The following is a 22,364-nucleotide window of genomic DNA, read 5'->3' as shown; positions in this document are numbered from 1 at the left end:
GGAGGAAACCCACGCAGACACGGGGAGAACATGGAAACTCCACTCAGATAGGGACTTGAACCCAAGACCCCAGTGCTGAGAGGCAAACGTGCTAACCACCAAGCCACCGTGTTGCCCAATAAGCTATAGTAATTACTGGAATATATAGTAATTACTGGAAGCTGTATGCTAAAACTGCAGTGCTGTCCAGGCTGTAGGGGAACTTGTGTAGGGTCCTTAATGTCTGTGAGGGTCTGATGTCCATGCATTACCTTGCACAGTGTAAGTATATCTTCTGTGCTAATAACTGTAAGCATAGCTTATGTGCTAATAACTTCTGTACTAATAACCGTGTAAGGTGTACACAGAGCTTTCTCTGCAAAACGCTGCGGTTGAGCATCAGCCCTCATGATGCAGGACGGCTTAAATGTCCTGCAAGAAGGGATGTGCTGTTTCTATAAACTGTTGAGCAGTACAAGAGGCTCCATCTCTCTCCAAATCCCAGCTAGGGTTAGATATGGACGTGCCTTTGCACACTTTGTTGCAGGACACCAAATGGATTTCTAAAAAAAAAATACTCACTTTATCAGGATAAAACTGCATCAATGTCTCTAGGCCTGGTAGCATTTCAAGCTTGTACTGATGTGTGTTCTCAAGAAGGAAAGATTCTTCTCACTATATTTGTGTATTGAAGAGCTTGTTGTGGAGGACACAGTGAGCCTTGCGTAAAACTAGAAGCTCTTTTCATGCACCGTGACTTTGGAGAGCAGTCACATGATCGAGGGCATTTCTTCCACAGCATGTTTGGAATGCCTTCAGGTCTTTCAGACTCCAGGATGTCACTATGCCTGCCTTTCCCACACTGTCTATCATATCATACCCTGCTCGGCCATTGGCCAATACTATCGCTGAACACGCCCTTGTTCGGCCACTGGCTAATGCTAATCACTGGAGGGAATTGAAACCAAGGCCCTTTTCCCCTCTTGTTCCATCTTGTGCTTTTCAAACAAATTTGGGAAGCTGGACTTTGATGCCAGGATCTGCTAGAAAATGTAGAAGTACTTTCTTCCTAGTGACAGTCGTCCTTATTTCTAGGTGTGATTGTGGACACAAGTTGATAGAGCAGTTTTCACATCCTACCTTTGAAATACATTTATTGGGGTAAGTCATACAACTGTCGTGTTCACTTTTATATTAGAGTTGAAATAAAAAGTTGATATTTGTATCTGCAAACCTATTTTGGTTAGATCTTTATTTATTGCAGTAACCAAATAGACATGCAGTGTTTGCATTGCATACAAATACAAGCAGCGAGGTAACAAACTGCACAAACAACATTCACAAACTTGGCTCTTAAATAAACAGGTATATTACTAATAGGTTTTCTCTTTTGATTTCAGAAAAAAGAAATCCTGCAACGAGACCAGAGAGAGTTTCTCACATCAAAGCATCAAGTTGGTCTGCCCATCCTGACAGACCACTTCCTTTGCATGACTTCAGAATCGAAATTCTCACTCTGTTGTTGAGTTGTGTCTCTTGTGTGATGGGAAAATTAACCCACATGTCTCAGTTGAACAGCCAGGCAGAACATTAGATGAATGTCTTATTTTAAATCCAATAGCAAACAGCTTATAATGAGAGAATTCAGTGGAATGTTCTCAGTAGCACAGGTAACATTACAGGTAGCGTTATCTTATGAAGGGAGCATACACTGTTGCAGTGTGAAAATAATTAACAGTAAGGTTTATCATGAGTTGACGGCAGATAAAGTCCCGTATGCTACACCAGAGAAGATCTTTCAGGACATGGTCCTGCTCTAATGTGTACAGACCTGAACCAGGGGAGTCACCCAGCACTAATGATACGATCCCAGCAGCCGTTGCTTGGGGCAACACTGTCCATGAACCTCTTAGTGCGCCTCAGCCAATCGTGGGGCTCCCGAGAGGAGCGAGATCCGTCTTCACTTTGACAGAAGACCACAGCAGCAAGAAGCTTATGTGCTAATGTGCAGGCCTAACATCATGGTCTTTATCTTTTCTGTTGACAGACAACAAAACAAAACAAAAAAACGTTCCCAGCGGAGAATGAACACGATTTACTCATTATAGTCTGCTGACTAAAGTGTCTTGTGCCATATCTACCTTGTTATTGAAGTGTCATGGAATGTTCTCTATTGTTCTCTATTGTTGGGTAATGTCGGGGGGAGGGGAGGGGGCGTGGCCTTCCACAACATATACACCCACTGTAATCTCATTTTCACTTTTCCCCAACTGTGGAATTTGCACCATTAGCGTCTTAAAACTTTTTTTTTTTTGCAAGTTGTGCTCTTAAAATCAAGCAATCAGCAAGCAATAAGAGAAAACAATAATAAAAAAGAAAGAAAATAAAGAAAGTCATTTAAGACTATTATGAATGTTCTGTGTTTCAAAAGTGGTGATACTGTTATTGGAACTCCTCCAGTCAAGTACATTAGAGATATACGGCCAACTACCATCCTGCAGTTTTAATCAATCCTTTATTTGGTCTTAAGCAATAAATGAATACTGAGGAAGTAGACTCACCAAATTACTAGTTCTGTAAGGCACAAAATAACTATTATTATCTCAATCATTATCACATCAATAAAGGAACCTTATCTTTTCACTATTTAATTAAATTATAAATCTCAGTCATAAAACTGAAAGTTCTCTACATAAATAATAAGGCTTGGATAGAAAACAGTAATTGTGAATTTCAGCGCTGTTGATATTTCTGAATGTCGAGAGATTTATCCACTTAACAAAATTAATAATTCAGGTCAGTGTACCCAGGTCAGTAGATTAACTTGCTCCAATCTGACTTTCTTACTGCAATAAGTGAACATCTGATCAAAATGAATACAAATGTGTTTGGATGCCATTTCACAAGTAAATTCACCATAATAGTACCATATTTTTACAAGGCATTTTTGCCTCCAGAACAGAAATGTCTTGGTGAAACAATGCCAAATGAGGCATCTGGCTTATTCTCAGTGTTCACGTGAACTCTGAACGTGTCCTCCATTGACACAGCACAGCCTACCCTAACGGACTCTTTCTGGGATAAACTGCCTTTTTTCTGCAAGCATTTATATTGGGCAATTTTGATTGATTTATTTTTAAAATTGTAAAAATAGTTCTAGGGTATTTCAGAATAAATAACTGAGTGTAAATCCTCCCTGGTAATCTTCACCCACTCCTCACCTGCCTTTTAGAGTGAAAATAAATGAAAAGAAATTCCAATTAAATAACCATATTTTGTTTTTTCAGTTATAAACTGCTTCTCAGGAGATTATAAATGTCATTAAAATAACTTCGAAACCATAGCAATCCTTCTAATAGAAAATGGACATTCCAGAGTATTTAACATGAATTGTGAACAATTCAATGAAAATAACCTGCTGCTTGTAATTAGTGGTATTTAGAACATATTCCTGAGTGCTTTGTAATTAAGTCCTGTGGCCACTAGGGGGCCAGTTGCGAACTTTCACTGTCCACAAGTTTCCACCAATATAAACTAATGCCTAACATTTTTTGGAAAAAAGCTATTTGCATTCTTAGCATATGCATAGTGGAAAATACACATTACAACTGTGACAAAGCAAAAGTTAAACTTTGGATATTTATAATTCAATGCATAGGCTATGTTTGAACAAAAATAGCGTGTGCAAACTCCAATGTTTGCCATTGTGAATGGCATTGAACAGTTATCAGCTCTGGCAAGGATAAAATATTTGACAGATATTTTAGTAATATTACTAGTGATGGGATGGCTTTGATGGAAACCATATCCCATTGTCCTGCCATAGTCCCGACAGTCCTGATGTGCGGGGATCTCACTGAGAGCAGAGGGGCAGTCTCAGGACATCTCTACTTGCGTCTTCCATGATGAAGATGATTATGATGATGATGGTTCTGCATGTCCTCCATAGTTATCCTGCCCCACACGCCGATCACGAATGTCTCGATCTCACATTCGTTTTCTCCGCGAGCAATGCGGAAGTAACCGTCCTCGCCCCAGTTCTTGCCCCATGAGTTAGCAGCAATCTGCAGTGGAGTGGTGGAGTTTAATCAGGGGAGTGAGATTTGGTTACCATTACATTTAATGTTGATTGAAACAACAATTATTTGTCTTATCTGAGGACATTGCTCACCCAGTATTTGTGTCTTCGCCCATGGTAATCACCGTCTTCCCCCCACCTGGGCAAAATACGAGCAGTTGTTATCTCATTGATAATGATTTTAGAATAATAACAAAATATGCAAATGTGTATCGAGTGCTAAGAATAAGTTGCAGCTTAGGCACCGTGATGTTTTTCTTGGCACTGCCAGAGGGCCCTAGATCAAAAATAAAATCAGCAGGTCTGAAAGTGTTCACAAAGGCGAGCGCAACCTTTCAACTCTAATCAGACGCATCCTGAAAACGTCCCAGGCAGGAGGAGAGCCCCTCTCCTGATGAGGGGGAATTCCCCCAGTCCTCGCGTTACCTCGGTCTCCGTGCGGGCAGAGGCACGCAAGTGTCAGGAAGCAGAATGTGTTCCCTGCCCTCTCCTCGGATACATCCACCACACCTCTGAGAAGGGAGGCGCAGCCTTGGAGCAAGAAATGGAAGCCTCCTTCCTGTTCCACTGCCAGGCCTTGTTTTCAGGGACAACAGCCACTCCTAAAATGTTCAAGCACGCCCCCCCCAGCATGCAGTAGCCCCTGGGTCCCTGCAGCACGGTCCCAAAGATCACACACACACACACACACACACAAAAGCCCTCCGCTCTATTTCCATCCTGGATCAGAACAGTCAGTCTATGATGTACTTTTGTGGGAGATTAACTTGTTTTCTTTTCACGAGAGGAATGCTGGGAAAGAGCCGCAATTTGACTCCTGCCAGTACTTAGGAGAAGTCTGTCACCAGGGACCATGTTCCCTCTCAGTACGGTGCCCTCAAGCTAAACCACAGCAATGCTTTAGGTGATATGGACAGATAGGAAGTGTTTTTGGAGGCAAACGTTTATGGCCATACACTCATCCACGACAGATAAAGTGGTTGAATAAAGGCTGTGACACTTCTCTCACAGCGCTCGGACAATGACGCACCACGTGGGCCCTGTTCGCCTATGACCCGCTGTGGTTTTGCGTCCACTGTCCAGTGGAGTTGGGACCAGTCTGTTTGACAATACCATTCCGCAGCAGTGGAAATCCATGAGCTTTCTGTAAGCTTTTCCCAGACGCTGAGCTTAAGGGACTAACCCAGGGTGAGAACAGTCCTGTAAAGGCATTGTGGGTACCGACCCCATTCTCAAATACTCTAGTGCCAGCGCCCCTTCACTAGGACGCAGGGGCAGTGTGAGAACTGCAGTGTCAGTGAGGCACATGAAGAGGACAAAGGACAGGGCTCAGACATCCACCATCACACCATCATCATCATCATCCTCACTGAAGCATGCTAGACACACACACAGCAGCAGAATCCAGCTGAGTTCTTACAGCTGCAATACACACATACTGTCACACACACACACACACACACACACACTAGCAACAAACATTACCCAAGCCTGTGGCCCTTGGCCAGTACTAGTGCCATCAAGTGCAGACTGTTGGTGTGAACTGGGTCAGTGTCTGAGCGGTACCAGGTACCAGCTCCCAGGCATGTGATATACTCCTAAATAATCACATTCCTAAAATGGAAAGGGAGATTCCTACAAATACTTCCATGCATGACCAGCTCCCAAACGTAGCAGGAGAGAGTTCTAAAATGTCACCTGTGATAACTGACTCTGTTTCTCGCTCAAATACTACAACTCCCAGAACTACAGAATACTACAGAAGTACAGTAGTTTTACAGAAAGCAATCTGACTCTTTGGCTTCTAGATTATGTGAAATAAAATATCTCATTGTTTATATCAGAATTTATTACATCACAGAGAGCATGGATATTTTTTTTAATCAAAGTGAATGGTAAAAAAAAATTAATTACTGCAAGATAAACTGTATGTTGACTTCCCTTTTAAAGAGAGACCAGGAAATTAGAGGCATTTCCAAACCACCTGGATAGAGTATATGATTATATTTAGCTGCTTAAGAAAGTGACTATAATAGCATGGAATTAAACAAATCTGAACTCTCAGAGTGGGTAATGTTGATCCCAATTCCTAAAACAACACTCCTCTCAGCTGGATAAACCCTGGATAAACAAAGCTACAGCTGTCTGATTTACTTCACTGAAGCTTCGGTGAGCTCCTACGAGTCTGGGTCAGGTGTTATGTGGACTCGGGCCAGTGTTTAGTAAAGGTAGTGCAGACTGGGGGGTTGTGGAAGCATGATGTGGGTGGGCGGAGCTCATAAGCCAGCCATCCAGGTGTTGTGTCTGCATTTTTGTGGTGTCCATGGTAACAAAGAGCATGTCTAGAATTGGGTCAAAGGTGTTCTCTGAAAGGACAGCCTACATAGCCTTTGTCCAGTATGTGAATGCAGCTCTCACCAAACCTAAAATAGATTCACTACTCATTATAGTTATCAGTTCTGAACATCAACTGAACATTAATTTTTTTCATACCCAGTTCTGAATACCCAAAACAGGAGTTTAAAAACAGAACAGGGGCTAAAACTAAGTATAGAACTTTCGATCTAATCCTGATGAAAGTCATAAGACCCTCGTTATCACCTCACTGCAGTGCATACTCATGGGACGTCCCACTTCCACCACGGGAGGGGAGAGGTTAGCCTGGCGCTAAGCACCGTGGGAAAGAGCAGTTCTTACCCCATGACCCGCACCGAGTGTGTGCCGTGCTTTCGGTACTGCGAGGCTTTGTGAACGTTGACGTTTGTGTGTCTGTAGATACCGCTCTTGTATATAAAGAAATCCTCGTGCACCTCCAGGATGGCTAAAAATGGAAAACAAACCAGCAGACACACCCATCACAAACAGCCTGCCAATGTCACAGTTTGTTCTTTAATGCTATACCTTTTGAGAGGTAACCTAAATCACTTATAGCCCACCCAAACATGTCATTAGGTAGATCAAAGTGAGATCAAAGTTTTAACAGACTGACTGAACATTTTTAACTTCTCTATCCTAATTGTTTTGGAGTTCAATTGAACAGTGCCCCTCGTGTAAGAGTAAAGTCTGCTAGACAGTTCTTCCCTGAAAGTTCTGAACAAAAATAAACAGTGTAAAAACTTAGTGTACTCTCCAGTGTACAAACTCCAGTGAAAAAAATCTCCATCCAATTATTAACAAAGATTTTGTTGTTTTCTACATTCTGGAGCATTAGCAAACACACATCAAAATACGACATATGAAAGCTTTTCATCTTGTGTCTCATTTCTTGACATGAAGCCAGAGGCAGAGTAAAATCATGTTTTAGGGGTAAAATTGGCCATAGGCCAAGACTTCCTTCTGTGTGGAACAGTACAACAGAACACTGGCACATTCTCCTAAAAGTCATAATATCAAACACACACACACACACACACACACACACACACACACACACACACACACACACACACACACACACACACACACACACTTTCTCATGTTGCAGTGAGAAACTTAGTACCTTAGGTAATAAGTCAAGGAATGAGGGAATTTCTGGAATAAAAACATCTCCACGCATTGTATGCTGACATACTGTTAAAATGATCCCACTGAACCAGGATTATTGCGTTGTGAGCAATGACGTGTTCATGAATACGGCTCCATAATCATCTGAACGTCAGAATACTAAAGAGTGCCCTGAAGTTCATCTCACACCATCCTCATCCTCACCTTGCACCGGCCCATTAGTCATGATCTCCTTCATGATCTCCTTCTCCTGTGAATGAGAAATTGAAACAGGTTTCATCAAAATGATCCATCTAAGAGCAAACATCTACATTCAGACAACAGACACCTACATTACCAAGTAGCTGTGACATAGATGTGTCTCACTTTGGGAAAGGGTTGTGGATGAAGATGTGAATCACATTACTATACTTGTGATTCTGTATAAAAACTCATGATTATGTATAAAAATGAAAGAGCAGATGTTTGCTTGAATGTGAGTTATGCAAATTTGACAGGAGAAGCAGGGAATGATTGCTTGCTTGGTGCTAAACATTCCCACGAGTCTGTGTTTCCGTATGGTTGTACAGTATTAGGTAAGGATTATAGGCTCAGTTGCAATCTTTCTCATAGATCAAGTCCATAACCCATTTCCAAAGGTTTTTGCTATGTGACCTGGGCAGTTGTCAGTATTCCTGCTGTTTTCACACAACCTATACTGAGAAAACCAAGCACATGTGAGATTAGGCTGTCTTCCAATTGCACCTGTGGTATTTTGTCCAAAAAATGTGCTAAACCCATGTACGATGCCTGGTATATAAACTCAGGCAGTGTGTTCTGACTGGCTGTGTGATGCGTGTGAAGGTCTGGCGGGGGCCCTGATCAGGAGTGTGGCGGGGCGTTCTCACGTCGGAGGAGAGTCTGTAGGGCGGGGTGGACTGGTAGATGTTGTTCTGGTAGATGTGGCTGTTGGGACAGCGCGCGGTGGCCTGCCTCTTCCCGCGGCCCACCGAGCGGCTCTGCATCATGCAGCGGCCCCCCCTCGCTTGGCTTTGGGGCGAAGAGAAGGGGTAACACTCCTCCGTCACCACCCTGGGGGAGAGTGTGAGAGACGCAGGGTGAGGCTGCAGTCAAACGGGCCTCGGGGGGGACGGGCAGGGGGAAGCGGTGATAATGAGATGGGCTGTCCTCCCTGCGCTGTCTTTGGTGTCGGAGAAGTGGAGACTCACCCTCTTCTCCGCATGTACCACCAGGCCCCGTCGATACGCCCTCCGGCACAGCCGTCCTGGTTACGGGTGTCGCAGGAAATCAGGTTCTGGGGTGACAGCTGTGGGGTCATGTGTCCCATAGACTGAATGGAGATTCGGTCGGACGCTACGGCTGAAGGAACCACAGGAGATGGAGGGGGAGGGGGGGGGGGGGGTCAGAGGAGGAACACATGCCACTGTGAACATGGAGTAGTGCGGCGCCTGGCCCACCTGCAGTGGAGAAGGCCCACGAGGCAGAACAGTTGCCCTGGTCCAGAGGCTCATGGATCTTCCCTGGCCACTTCTCAGCAGCATTGAAGTAAGTGGGAAGATGATCATTACGGTCCATATTCATCTAACAGAAGCATGTGGAAAGAGGACGGAGTTAGCACAGGATTGGACATAAAATCGGTCTGAGGGGCAGATAGTTCTGGAGAACATCCTGATCAACAATTTAACGCTAACTCGAGATCGTCGCCGTTAAAGGAACATTAAAGGTGGACCCGAAACCCTCTAGAAAGGTTTGAGCTACATCAGTTGTCAAAGTCCAGCTGGGTGAGCGTTCAGCAGGCATGATGAAATGGTAAAAGTAAAAGTAAAAGTTTCTGGGTGAGGCTGGTGTGTAATTCTCCACAGGTCTGCCACAGTACTCCTGCTTTGCTTCCATTAATATCTCAACCATTCACACAGACAGCTCTGGAATGCAGGAGGCCGTCAGGTGACCGTAATGGAAATTCATGGTAGTTCAAAGTCCAGGGCTCACAGCTAGCGTCTTCCCCAGGAAGGAGAGCACTCGTGCTGGGTTGAGAAATGAGGGGTGTGAGAAATGAGCAAGTTCATTTGTCTGTGTGTGTTTGTGCGTGCGTTATGTGTGCACATGTGTATGTGTGCACATGTGTATGTGTGCTGTGTGTGATTGTGTGTGTGCGCATGCACATGTTTTTGCATGTGAATGTGTGTGCATATGTGTGTGTGTGTGTGTGCATGCACGTGTTTTGAATGTGAATGTGTATGTGTGTGTGTGTGTGTGTGTGTGTGCGTGCGTGTGTGCACGCGTGTGTGTGTGCGTGAGCGCGTGTGTGCGCGCGTGTGTTTGTGCGTGCGTGCGCGCGCGTGTGTGTGTGCGTGAGCTCGTGTGTTTGTGAGCTCGTGTGTGTGTGTGTGTGCGTGTGTATGTGTGTGTGTGTGTGTGTGAGCGCGTGTGTGTGTGTGTGTGTGTGAGCACGTGTGTGAGCGCGTGTGTGAGCGCGTGTGTTTGTGAGCTCGTGTGTGTGTGTGTGCGTGTGTGTGTGTGTGAGCGCTTGTGTGAGCGCGCGTGTGTGTGTGCGTGAGCGCGTGTGTTTGTGAGCTCGTGTGTGTGTGTGTGCGTGTGTGTGTATGTGTGTGTGTGAGCGCGTGTGTATTTTGGCTCATTAGCCTGCTATGATGTGAGCAGATCAGGACCAGACAGAGAGTGAATAGATGGAGAGATTGCTGAATGGATGAGTTCAAATAAGGAGCGCAACAACAGGTGGAGACATGCAGGAGGGGGGAGAGCACATGAGGGTGTGGAGAAACAGCACCCCACCACCTCCCCCCACCTCCTCTTCCCCCCCATCTAGATGGGAGCGTTCTTCATTAGGCATGCTTATGTAACGGGTCTGCTTGAGAATAAGCAGAATCCACCGGAGGGATAGAGGAGGCCTCACTGAGTCCGATCAGAACACAGTCAGGTGGATAAGTGAAATATACAGGAGCAACCAAGCGTCTGTGTTCGCAACCTCCGTCTGACGGGTGCTACCAGGGATCAAAGAGCAGGCAAATTTAGAAGGTCTGGAGGCTGTTTTTACAGGACTGATTTCATCGGCTGTGTCCAACAAGCACCAGCGACTGGGTGTAATATGTTAAGATTAGATGTCTGAGTCTTTTGGGAGGCTAAACAGACTTTGCATGCGTCTGGGGCACAATGAGCACTGCTCAAAGTTTAAATCTAACAGAGCCACCATTTCACTCGCAGGGCATCAAGCAGGAATTGTACTGTAATTTTTCATTTAGGGCCTGATGGTGCAGGTTAGGCTGAAGCCCTCACGGGGCCCATGGTTGAGGTCCCTCTGTAGCCAGGGGCCACTCACCTGGATCTCATTCATGCTCATGGTGTTTTGGGACGGGTGCTTGGTGCCCAGACGGTAGCGCAGGCCCTCGTCCAGGGTCATGCCCCAGAACTGACTGTAGTTAGCTGCCGTCCAGCTGAAAGAGACAGAGAGAAAGGGAATGTGCTCTGTATACTTATCAGATGTTCAATGCAGATTAGGTCTTGGCCTTAGTTCAAATTCTTTGCTCTAGTATAAAATGTCAGCAATTCGGTTTCAAACCGAGCACATAGGTTTGTGTGGTGTGATACGTGGTGCTCGTGATCAGTGTAGCGGGAGACTGTGTCTCAGGGCTTGAGGGAGTCCAGAGCTCCTACCCATAACTTCCTCTGTTCACCGCCTGGATCATGTCGTCTTCTATCAGGCAAGCATTCTGCTCACAGTCCCACTGGCCTTTAGGTCCACATGTGCTGCAGGAGGGACACACCAGGACACGGTTATCCTACAAGCTCAACATTTGAACACTGTCCCCGTATTTAGTGAATATATATTTCTGGCAAATGCTGGATAAACTACATATAAATGGAATTCCCCGAAAAAAAACACACATCGAAGGAGCCCGTCTGTCTGCTCTGGTGAGGGAGAGACAGAGGTGAGACGGATAAGGGAAAAGAGTGGAGCGATCGACCATTTATGGCTGCAGTGTTCAAAGAATGTACCATGTTTAGGCTGGGGGGGGGGGGGGTGTGTGACCAGGACCGGAGAGAGTCCTGCGACAGAATTCAAAGGGAAATATTCCGTGTCCAAGGAGACATTAATGTCCTTATGAGTCATGGAGAAATTTATTTTGAAATCACATCCAGATATAATTCAGTGTGAATATAGTCTAATAAATATGCATTTCACACATGAAGGTAGTAAAAGGTGCATACATTTAAAATATCTCCTTTTCAAGATCACATTCACTTTCTTATACGTATTCTCATGGTGAGGATGGTGGGGAAACTGATCTCTCTTTGTCTTATACATATTCTCATGGTGAGGATGGTGGGGAAACTGATCTCTTTGTCTTATACGTATTCTCATGGTGAGGATGGTGGGGAAACTGATCTCTTTGTCTTATACATATTCTCATGGTGAGGATGGTGGGGAAACTGATCTCTTTGTCTTATACGTATTCTCATGGTGAGGATGGTGGGGAAACTGATCTCTTTGTCTTATACGTATTCTCATGGTGAGGATGGTGGGGAAACTGATCTCTTTGTCTTATACGTATTCTCATGGTGAGGATGGCGGGGAAACTGATCTCTTTGTCTTATACGTATTCTCATGGTGAGGATGGTGGGGAAACTGATCTCTCTTTGTCTTATACGTATTCTCATGGTGAGGATGGTGGGGAAACTGATCTCTCTTTGTCTTATACGTATTCTCATGGTGAGGATGGTGGGGAAACTGATCTCTCTTTGTCTTATACGTATTCTCATGGTGAGGATGGTGGGGAAACTGATCTCTTTGTCTTATACATATTCTCATGGTGAGGATGGTGGGGAAACTGATCTCTCTTTGACTTATACGTATTCTCATGGTGAGGATGGTGGGGAAACTGATCTCTCTTTGATTGCTTTTTTGTTGGCAACAAAAGAGGGAATCCCCCGAAGCCAAAGGCTCAGAGGTTTGGAACAGGAACAGGTTTCCATAACAACACGCACATCCGGCATGGGCAGGAAACAGGGCAGGAAGCAGGCTGACATCTCTGGACTGGGCTGAGCCAGGTGACCTAACCGCTTAATTCTGGGTCGTAGCCCCAGTGAGGAGCAGAGTCTTTGGAATATGGGTGCGTGTCTTGACTTCTCCTTGTGAGCGCATGTGTTCTCTCATGTTTGCATACCGCTATAACCCGAGTAGGGGTGGCGGGCAGCAGGCAGGATGAAGACAGCTCCTCCTCCTCCTCTCTCTCCCCGAGCTGTGATGATAGGGGCCGTGGGGGGACACAGATTCAGGTCGATAAGGAGAACCTGCTCTCCTGACTCTAGTTCAGCACCACACAGACACATGGAAGTGGATCTGACTCCATCATGCAGGATCCCATGAAATGGTTCCCGTTAGCGATCACAGCACACTGCTAGTTCTCAGCTTGCATTTGACTATGGAACATGAACAAAGAGTTTGCAGCATAGGTCGTCCTCACGAACGCCAGTCCTCGCCATGGAGTGGGTGGGGGTGACCTCCTCTGGCACATATGTGCTGTTCCCCCGAGCGCAGCCAGGGTTGGTCTCAGGAAGTCTGTAGATCACAGACACGAACACGTCGACCCACGGGAAACAACTCCACTGGGATGGGTTCCAGTATTCCAGTACGCTTTGCCTCCTGGTGCACAAACATCATTGTGGATGTTGTTTGTGTTCACGTCAGTGTAGATAAACGTGTGGGGCTGTGGAGGAAATGCGTTGGTGTGGAGGAGGTGGAGAACGGGCGGAGGAGGCGGGACCCCTGGGATGGAGAATGGCAGAGCAGGGCAATCACACGACCTTATCACGATTTTCAGAGAGATGGCAGAGATATCAACACTTCTGAAGATAAAGCAACACAAACGCGTGACTACACAAAAGCATCACAAATACCTCTAAAAATAAAAGTCCTGATAACATGAAAGTCTGCTCCTGGTTCCTGGCCAGGCCACACGCCAGCACATGAGGGCGGCTGAGGAGGACGGTGGAGGAGACAGGAGGAGAAGAGGGGAAGAGGAGTGAGGCGGATGAGATAAGAGCGGCGGAGGAGTCTGGGTCCAGCTGGAGGACCGGGCGGAGAGAGGGTGGTGCACGGCCGTGCCTCCACCCACAGCCCAGGGCAGGATGTGTGTACAATGATGGGAACTTCAGTCCATTTGTGAATTTGCCAATTACTGGAGCATGAGGCTCCAGGGCTCTCAGCCCCCACCTGAACCCCCCCCCCCCCAGCGTGGCTCCTGGCCACTTAGGTGTGAACGCGCTCCAGCACATAGGCGGGGAATCCCTGCACCGTCTCCCCCTCCCCCGCGCGCGCCGGCCGTAAATGGAAGTAGGCGTGGTGCAGCGGCCAAGCTGAGGCTTGATGGGGAGGGTGGAGCAGGCTCCTGCTACACCAGGGTCAGTGGCCCGGAGATCCGTACCAGTGATCCAACTATCCTGCACATTGCCACACATGGCTGTGTTTACCAGCTCTAATGAACCCATGGCCGGAACAGCAACACTATATCTATGAACAATATACATCTGTATGTGATGTCCATTCACAACCAATGGGGGACCTACATCACAGCTACGACATGGGAAAGGTTTCCCATACAGCACATGGGAAAGGTGTGGAGCTCCCGGATTAGACGGCTTCATGTGTGGACCACACTAATCTCCTTAATAAGGCACTTAAACAAGAGCAGAAAGGTGGTGAGGATCGTGTATGTATGTTTGCATGTTGTGTATACAAGACTGTCCACAATGATGGGAGAACTCCTAGACAGAAGTAGGGAGGAGAAAAGTGGAAGAATGTGAGGTGTGTGTGTGTGTGTGTGTGTGTGTGTGTGTGTGTGTGTGTGTGTGTGTGTGTGTATGTGTGTGTGTGTGTGTGTGTGTGTGTGTGTGTGTGTATGTGTGTGTGTGTGTGTGCGCGTGTGTGTGTGTGCGTACAGTGTTTCCTTACCATAAATTGCAGTTCTCTTTGTAGGTTGCACCTGAGTGGAATGTGTGACCATTTCGCTCACAAACACCTGAAATAAACAAATGGAAGTTTACAATCATCCTGCTGTATGTTACACACTGCAGTTATACACACACCTGTATATTTCAGTTATACACACACCTGTATATGTCAGTTATGCACACACCTGTATATGTCAGTTATGCACACACCTGTATATGTCAGTTATGCACACACCTGTATATGTCAGTTATGCACACACCTGTATATGTCAGTTATACACACACCTGTATATGTCAGTTATGCACACACCTGTATATGTCAGTTATGCACACACCTGTGCATTTCAGTTATGCACACACCTGTATATGTCAGTTATGCACACACCTGTATATGTCAATTATGCACACACCTGTATATGTCAGTTATGCACACACCTGTATATGTCAGTTATGGACACACCTGTATATGTCAGTTATGCACACACCTGTATATGTCAGTTATGCACACACCTGTATATGTCAGTTATACACACACCTGTATATGTCAGTTATGCACACGCCTGTGCATTTCAGTTATGCACACACCTGTATATGTCAGTTATGCACACACCTGTATATGTCAGTTATGCACACACCTGTATATGTCAGTTATGCACACACCTGTATATGTCAGTTATGCACACGCCTGTGCATTTCAGTTATACACACACACTTGTGCTTTTCAGTTATACACACACACTTGTGCTTTTCAGTTATACACACACACCTGTGCTTTTCAGTTATACACACACACCTGTGCGTTTCAGTTATACACACACACCTGTGCGTTTCAGTTATACACACACACCTGTGCGTTTCAGTCATGCACACATCTGTGCATTTCAGTTTTGCACACACCTGTGCATTTCAGTTTTGCACACACCTGTGCATTTCTTAGGAAGCAGTGACAGCAAGTCACACGCCTCTGCCATTTCTGCCTCGAGTCAGCACACCCAGAAGGCTGTGGGGCATTAACAGGAAGGCTGAACTTCTCAGTCCTGGGACACTGGCTGGACTTTCCTGCTGTAGACCTGCCTTAACCAGCTTAATAAGAAGCCTTCTCACTGACTGGCAGGGCTTCTCCGTCTCTTCTGCAGGCTGGAATAAAGATTCTACACTTCACTGAGTCTGCAGGCATCACTGTCATGGTGGCAGCAATGCTACTTTCATCGAGTAACCCCTGTACCCCCCACATAAACACACGCACTGTCAAAACATTTCACACCATGCTATTGTTCAGTGGGAAATTAAACAGGTACAGATGCATTAAGACACTTGACTTGGTTAAGTAATTCAGACTGTGTGGTGTCTGATGCTAAAAATAACCAGAAGTGCTTGTGTCTGATCCTGACTATAATTCTTGTGTATCGCTTTCGAACATTTGAAAGCCTGATGAATAAATAGACATCTGGAGGTGTAAGTGTATTTTTAAATACTTGTAATAGTGGAGAATAAATGATTGGGGTCTCATCAGAGCTGTGGGAGCGGAGCTGCTTCAGGTGGAGCTGTGTGGTGGAGGCTGCAGCACCCCCATCATCTGGAGCACCCAGCCCCCACCCCCTCCACCCGCGGGCAGCACAGGCGGACGGCCGCTCTGCTGTCTGTCGGCACTCTCCTGCTACATGGCCCTCCGACCCCACCCACATTGCACGCATACTTCACCCTGACCTCCATCCGACCTCTGTCTCCATTCCGTCCGATGGTCATAAGAAACCCAGTGTTCTCTCCCCGTTCTCAGGTAAAGGAGCCAGTACTGCAACACACTACCGTGGGGAACACATGCCACCTGGACCCCTGAGATGGGCGTGAGTGTGAAGTCACACACCTCTGATATGCAACCACAAGATCATTCCCCATTTTTTCAGTGGAACTGAGTTACCAGGCTGATTGCACGGGCATCAGGATCGCGTTGTGTTTTTAGAGGATCCTGGTGAAACTGCGTATGTGTGCGTGATGCCCCAGGCTCCCAGCGACGCTCCCCTTACCCAGGTGTGGAGGTTGGACCCCCAGGCAGTGGCCCCAGAAGTCCGGGCAGCAGTCGGCCACGGTGCGGTTGCAGAAGAGGTCGCAGTAGCAGATGGTGTCCATGTAAGGCACGATGCACTGGTCATCCCTCCCCGGACAGCAGCCTCCTCTCCTCTGGCAGTACGAGCCGTACGGGTCTCGGATGCCCGCCGCGTGTAGCGGGCCGGCCAACTCCCGCCGAGTCCTCGATGTCATACCACCCTCCACCAACAGGAGGAGCACTGTAGTCACCGCCACCACCAGCTTCATCATCGCTCGCCTGTCATGAAGAAACCGATACCCAAAGGTGATTAAGCAAAGCTAATTCAGAAAATGATACTGCACAAAATCAAATTTGAGTTTATGCTGTAGTCGTGCTCCACGGCACTGCGCTCAAACATAAAATGGGTCGTGCTAATAGATTAGTGGACAGAGAGAGTGATGTGTCCGGCTCTAGGACAGGGACAGGCTGGTCTGAAAACACTTTGATGGAGTGACGCCAAACCCTCCTCACTCTCCGCATTCTTCTGTCTCTGGCTGGAGACGTGAGCTCTATCGTCCCAGCCAACAAACCCCGAACATAAACACACGGAATAAACTTGTGCCGCTTGAGAACAAGGGAAAGGCCGAAGAGAACATGGAAACAATTGTTAATCAGCCTGGAGTCACTTGAGTTTTGGCCCCTTTCGCTGAAACCTCGACATCACAGGCGAGGTGCTGAAGCCCTGGCTAGGCTAACACTAACGCCACTGACCGGTGTGATTCACCCCGTGTTAACTACCTGTGTCCTGCCACTGAGAGGCCACTGGCCAAAGTGAAACCTGCTGTACACAAACGCGTCAGAGCCGCACACACAGACGTACCCGAGCAGAAGAACTGTCTCTCTGCCCAGTCATGGACTCTATTTGATACACGTGAACAAATCGATGTTTTTCTATATTTATTCTATATTTAGTTAGAATGGATAGTACTAACACATGTTGATTGATGTCATTTTCATTAGGACATTCAGCTTCCTGTTTTCCTCGCTGTTTGGAGGGCCAGGGTTCAACTGTGCTACATCACATTTAACATGACTACCTGTTTCCTTCTCATAGAGCAGTTTAAAGTGACAGGATGGATTACTTACACAACAGTGTAATATAAAAGCAACGGGCTCTGGAGACATTATTAACCTAAATGTGGCACGAAGGTGCACGGTGGCTGACGTTGGGCTGGGCGTGCAGCCACTGTCAACACAATGGAGTCTAACGTGATGAGTGTAGTGGAAGCCTTCCTGCTTCAGGGCCAGACAGGTGCTCACACTGCACAAGGCCAAACTCCTATAACAGCATGATAGTGCAACATAGGATGCAATAATGAATATGTACAGGTCTAGAATACACTCACTTATGCAGACACACACACACACACACACACACACACACACACACACACACACACAGGTTTACAGTGCAGCTAAGCAAGGCTGACGTCAGATTCATGTCTTCTCTTTCAGTGAATATGTTACACTGTACCAGGATGTGCAACATGGTGCGGGCAAATCAGCTTTCCTCTCGAGGCTAAAAGTCACATGACCTGTACATTAGTGGCCAGAGCACAGCTGCTCCCAGCTACTGACCCAGGACCAAATCCCACAGCAGTGATGAATCTCCCAGCAGGACAGGGGCGCAGGGGGGCTGCACACAGGACGATGTCCTGCCCCCCACCCTAACCCTCAGTCTGAGGCCCACCCTGTGCACCTGGGCCAGCGCCTCTGTCTCACACTCTTCACAGTAGGTCTCAAACCAGTCCGGACAAATGTCCTCATACACGTTTCACAACTGGCAACTCACAAACACACAATTCACTCATTTACAAACACTCGATTCACAAAGACACAATTCGCAAATCCTCTTTCTTTCTTGGAAATGTGCTGTAATGGATGAAGCCTGCATGTCTATGTCAGAACATTATCGCACCATAAACAAATGGACTCTTATAAACTAAGAAGTTTCCTCTGAAAACTTACTTTTGTAAACTAAATGACTTTAAAAATGTATTGGTGTCTCTGAGCCGTTTAAGACATTCCAGCAGTGCAGTGGACAGAGGTTGTTCTAGAATGTTCCACACACTCTCTAACTCAGGAGCACTCCACGGTCACCACGGTCACCTGCCAACAGGCATCTCTAATGGCACCTAAGTCAAACAAGTGTTCTTTGGCATGCTGGCATTGCTCCAAACACTCAGCTCAACCTGCTCAACTCTTGCAGTCACTCAGTACTTATTAGATTAGCGTGCTTAAGGTATTGTTTTTTCTGTCCGTTTTGTTTAGATGTTTAGATACACAGTTTCTCAGACTCATGGACAAGAACTCCAATATTCTGATGAAACATGGCTTAAACCTCTATTGGCTTTGCTGGTAAATATGCATGCACACACACACGCCCTCACACAAAACAAACACACACACACACACACACACACACAAAACAAACAAAACAAAATAAATAAACAAAACCTTTGCATGAAGTAATACAGTTGCTCTTAACTTTCAAGGCTTCCAAAGGAGCGAATGGGTTTTTAAATATTTTTTACATTTAAAAAATGTATTACACGATAGTGCAGTTTGCAGAAAGCACATTTCTTGTGCCCAGACATCACCTCCTCACTGCATAGACTTTTCACTCAAAAATATCAAGATTATTGGTTCAGTATTTGCTCACCCTCTCCATGCACTTACGTTACCCATAACTTGAAAGGCAAAGGTCAGTTACTCAACACACCACTCAACATTTAACATTCTGCCAAGGAGACACTGCTCCAAGCATGGACATGTCCCACACTTGTGTCCATTCAGTACACAGATGTTCCCTCACGTCAGAAGGAAGTGATACTAGACTAAAGTTCGTTAGAGCATGCTGTGTCTGTCGGTCTGTTGTGCATATCGACATGTTGCACATGTAAGCGTACGACACTCCCGTAAGCCTCCAGGAAGAGCGGGTGGAGCGAAGGGGAGCAGGTGGAGCTCTGCAGTTACCTGCGCACCACACCTGTTAGGGGAGGAGTCCACACAGAAACTCAAACACCGGGCGGCTCTGCCCGGGCCGGCGAGACGCTCCTACCTTGGTGCTGTGTGAAATCAATCCTCTGTGCTGTCTTAATCACCAGTGGCACAGCAGCCCTGTGAGTCCCTCACAGTAGATGGTCTACACCACAGCCCACGCAGACAGACACGTGCTGGACGTTCAGATCCTCTCTTTCCCCCTCTCACTGTCAGGACCTGCTGCTCTCCGTGTCCCAGCACGGTTGCCAGACCCTATATAAAGTCCTTCTGGAAACCCAGCTCCTCCTCCTTTAGCCTCTAATTCACTCACACCCACCCACTCACTCACCTCTCCTGCTTCACACTACTGTACAGCAGTCTCTCTCTCTCTCTCTCTCTCTCTCTCTCTCTCTCTCTCTCAGCCCCTGGTGGCCAATAAGAAAACTACAACACAGAACATGGAATGATCTAGCAACTTCGACCATGTTTGAAAGCTTTGGTTGACAGGTCCGTGAGGCACGGTGAACCTTGGGAGACAGATAGACATCTTAGCTGAGCCAGTCCAGCACTCACGCAAGGAAAATCGGCACCCTCTGATGAAGAAGAAGGCAGACATGAAATGCAGCTTGAAGCATGGTTAGATCAGAACAGCAAATCAGTCTGATGAAGGTGCAGAGATGTCATGGCACCAAACTGTATTCGATTCGTGCAGTAAACGCAGCAGTGGCAATGACTGAATTAAACTCTTGGGCTATTATGACTTCAATATGAAATTAAGATGCATTTAACATTTAATTCTAATTCAAAATAATTAAGATATTTTACAAGAACTACAATATTCTGACACAAGCAAAACAAACCCATAAACAATAATAATAAATTATAATAAATTAATTATAATAAATAATAAATGATATGCATATGTTCACTTTGCAAAAAATTATATATATATATATATATATATATATATATATATATATATATATATATATATATATATATATATATATATATACATACACACACTACCATTCAAAAGTTTGGGGTCACCTAGACCATTTTGTGTTTTCCCTGAAATCTCATACTTTTATTTATCAAATGAGTTGCAAAATGAATAGAAATATAGTCCAGACATTGACAAGGTAGAAATAATGTTTTTTTATTTATTTGAAATAATTTTCTACTTTAAACTTTGCTTTCGTCAAAGAATGCTCCCTTAGCAGCAATTACAGCATTGCAGACCTTTGGCATTCTAGCTGGTAATTTGCTGAGGTAATCTGGAGAAATTTCACCCCCTGCTTCCAGAAGCCGCTCCCACAAGTTTGATTGGGTTGATGGGCACTTTTTTCGTACCATACGGTCAAGCTGCTCCCACAACAGTTCAATGGGGTTGAGATCTGGTGACTGCGCTGGCCACTCCATTACCGATAAAACACCAGCTGCCTGCTTCTTCTCTAGTTTGTGCATAATTTGGAGGTGTGCTTTGGGTCATTGTCCTGTTGCAGGATGAAATTGGCTCCAATCAAGCGCTGTCCACAGGGTATGGCATGGTGTTGCAAAATGGAGTGATAGCCTTCCTTATTCAAAATTCCTTTTACCTTGTACAAATCTCCCACTTTACCAGCACCAAAGCAACCCCAGACCATCACATTACCTCCACCATGTTTGACAGATGGTGTCAGGCACTCATCCAGCATCTTTTCAGTTGTTCTGCGTCTCACAAATGTTCGTCTGTGTGATCCAAACACCTCAAACTTTGATTCGTCTGTCCATAACACTTTTTTCCAATCTTCCTCTGTACAATGTCCGTGTTCTTTTCCCCATATCAATCTTTTTCTTTTATTAGCCAATCTCAGATATGACTTTTTCTTTGCCACTCTGCCCTGAAGGCCAGCATCCCGGAGTCGCCTCTTCACTGTAGAACTATTCACTAGGTACTATTTAATGAAGCTGTCAGTTGAGGACCTGTGAGGCGTCGATTTCTCAAACTGGAGACTCTAATGTACTTGTCTTCTTGCTCAAGTTGTGCAGCGGGGCCTTCCACTTCTCCTTCTACTCTGGTTAGAGCCTGTCTGTGCTCTCCTCTGAAGGGAGTAGTACACACCATTGTAGGAAATCTTCAGTTTCTTGGCAATGTCTCGCATGGAATAGCCTTCATTTCTCAGAACAAGAATAGACTGTCGAGTTTCAATTGAAAGTTGTCTTTTTCTGGCCATTTTGTGAGTTTAATCGAACCAACAATTGTAATGCTCCAGATTCTCAATTAGCTTAAAGGAAGGTCAGTATTATAGCTTCTCTAATCAGCAAAACTGTTTTCAGCTGTGCTAACCTACTTGCACAAGGGTTTTCAAGGGTTTTCTAAATATCCAATAGCCTCCTTACACAGTTAGCAAACACAATGTACCATTAGAACATTGGAGTGATGGTTGTTGGAAATGGGTCTCCATACATCTATGTAGATATTGCATTAAAAACCAGACGTTTACAGCTAGAATAGTCATTTGCCACATTAATAATGTATAGAGTGTATTTTTGATGCATTTAATGTTAAAAATTGAAAAAAACATTTCTAAGTGAGCCCAAACTTTTGAACAGTAGTGTGTGTGTATATATACAGTTGTGATCAAATTTATTCAACCCCCAATGCTGCGAAGGGTTTTATGGAATTCAGTGCACATTTGTAATTGTGTTCATAATGAAATCTTACAAGGACTTGTTAAAGAACTAAATGCAACTAAAATAGCATCAATTTTTTTTGTCATAAAG

At 45.6% G+C, this 22,364-nt stretch overlaps 1 protein-coding gene across 1 annotated transcript; it reads right to left on the bottom strand.

Moving 5' to 3' along the window:
* Window positions 1-1,212: 1,212 nt before the first annotated feature.
* Window positions 1,213-19,867, bottom strand: tinagl1 (tubulointerstitial nephritis antigen-like 1). Its single transcript, XM_077008841.1, has 12 exons — window positions 19,678-19,867; window positions 16,555-16,853; window positions 14,532-14,598; window positions 11,234-11,326; window positions 10,899-11,013; window positions 9,019-9,142; window positions 8,770-8,920; window positions 8,449-8,632; window positions 7,766-7,811; window positions 6,755-6,878; window positions 4,151-4,196; window positions 1,213-4,043 (listed from the first exon to the last, which is right to left on the bottom strand). The coding sequence occupies exons 2-12, from the start codon at window positions 16,844-16,846 to the stop codon at window positions 3,867-3,869; spliced, it is 1,419 nt and encodes a 472-aa protein (XP_076864956.1). The 5' UTR covers window positions 16,847-16,853; window positions 19,678-19,867; the 3' UTR covers window positions 1,213-3,866.
* Between the last annotated feature and the right edge of the window lie 2,497 nt (window positions 19,868-22,364).

The sequence above is a fragment of the Brachyhypopomus gauderio genome, chromosome 6, assembly GCF_052324685.1.
Source record: "Brachyhypopomus gauderio isolate BG-103 chromosome 6, BGAUD_0.2, whole genome shotgun sequence".
In the NCBI taxonomy this organism is placed as follows: Eukaryota; Metazoa; Chordata; class Actinopteri; order Gymnotiformes; family Hypopomidae; genus Brachyhypopomus; species Brachyhypopomus gauderio.
This window is presented reverse-complemented; position numbering and strand designations above follow the sequence as displayed.

Coding starts and splice junctions, on each gene's coding strand:
- tinagl1 (XM_077008841.1), bottom strand. CDS start 16,846: ATGATGAAGCTGGTGGTGGCGGTGACTACAGTGCTCCTCCTGTTGGTG. Junction 11,014..11,233: donor GTGAACAGAGGAAGTTATGG/GTAGGAGCTCTG, acceptor TGTCTCTTTCAG/CTGGACGGCAGCTAACTACA. Junction 6,879..7,765: donor GACTAATGGGCCGGTGCAAG/GTGAGGATGAGG, acceptor TTCCATTTTTAG/CCATCCTGGAGGTGCACGAG.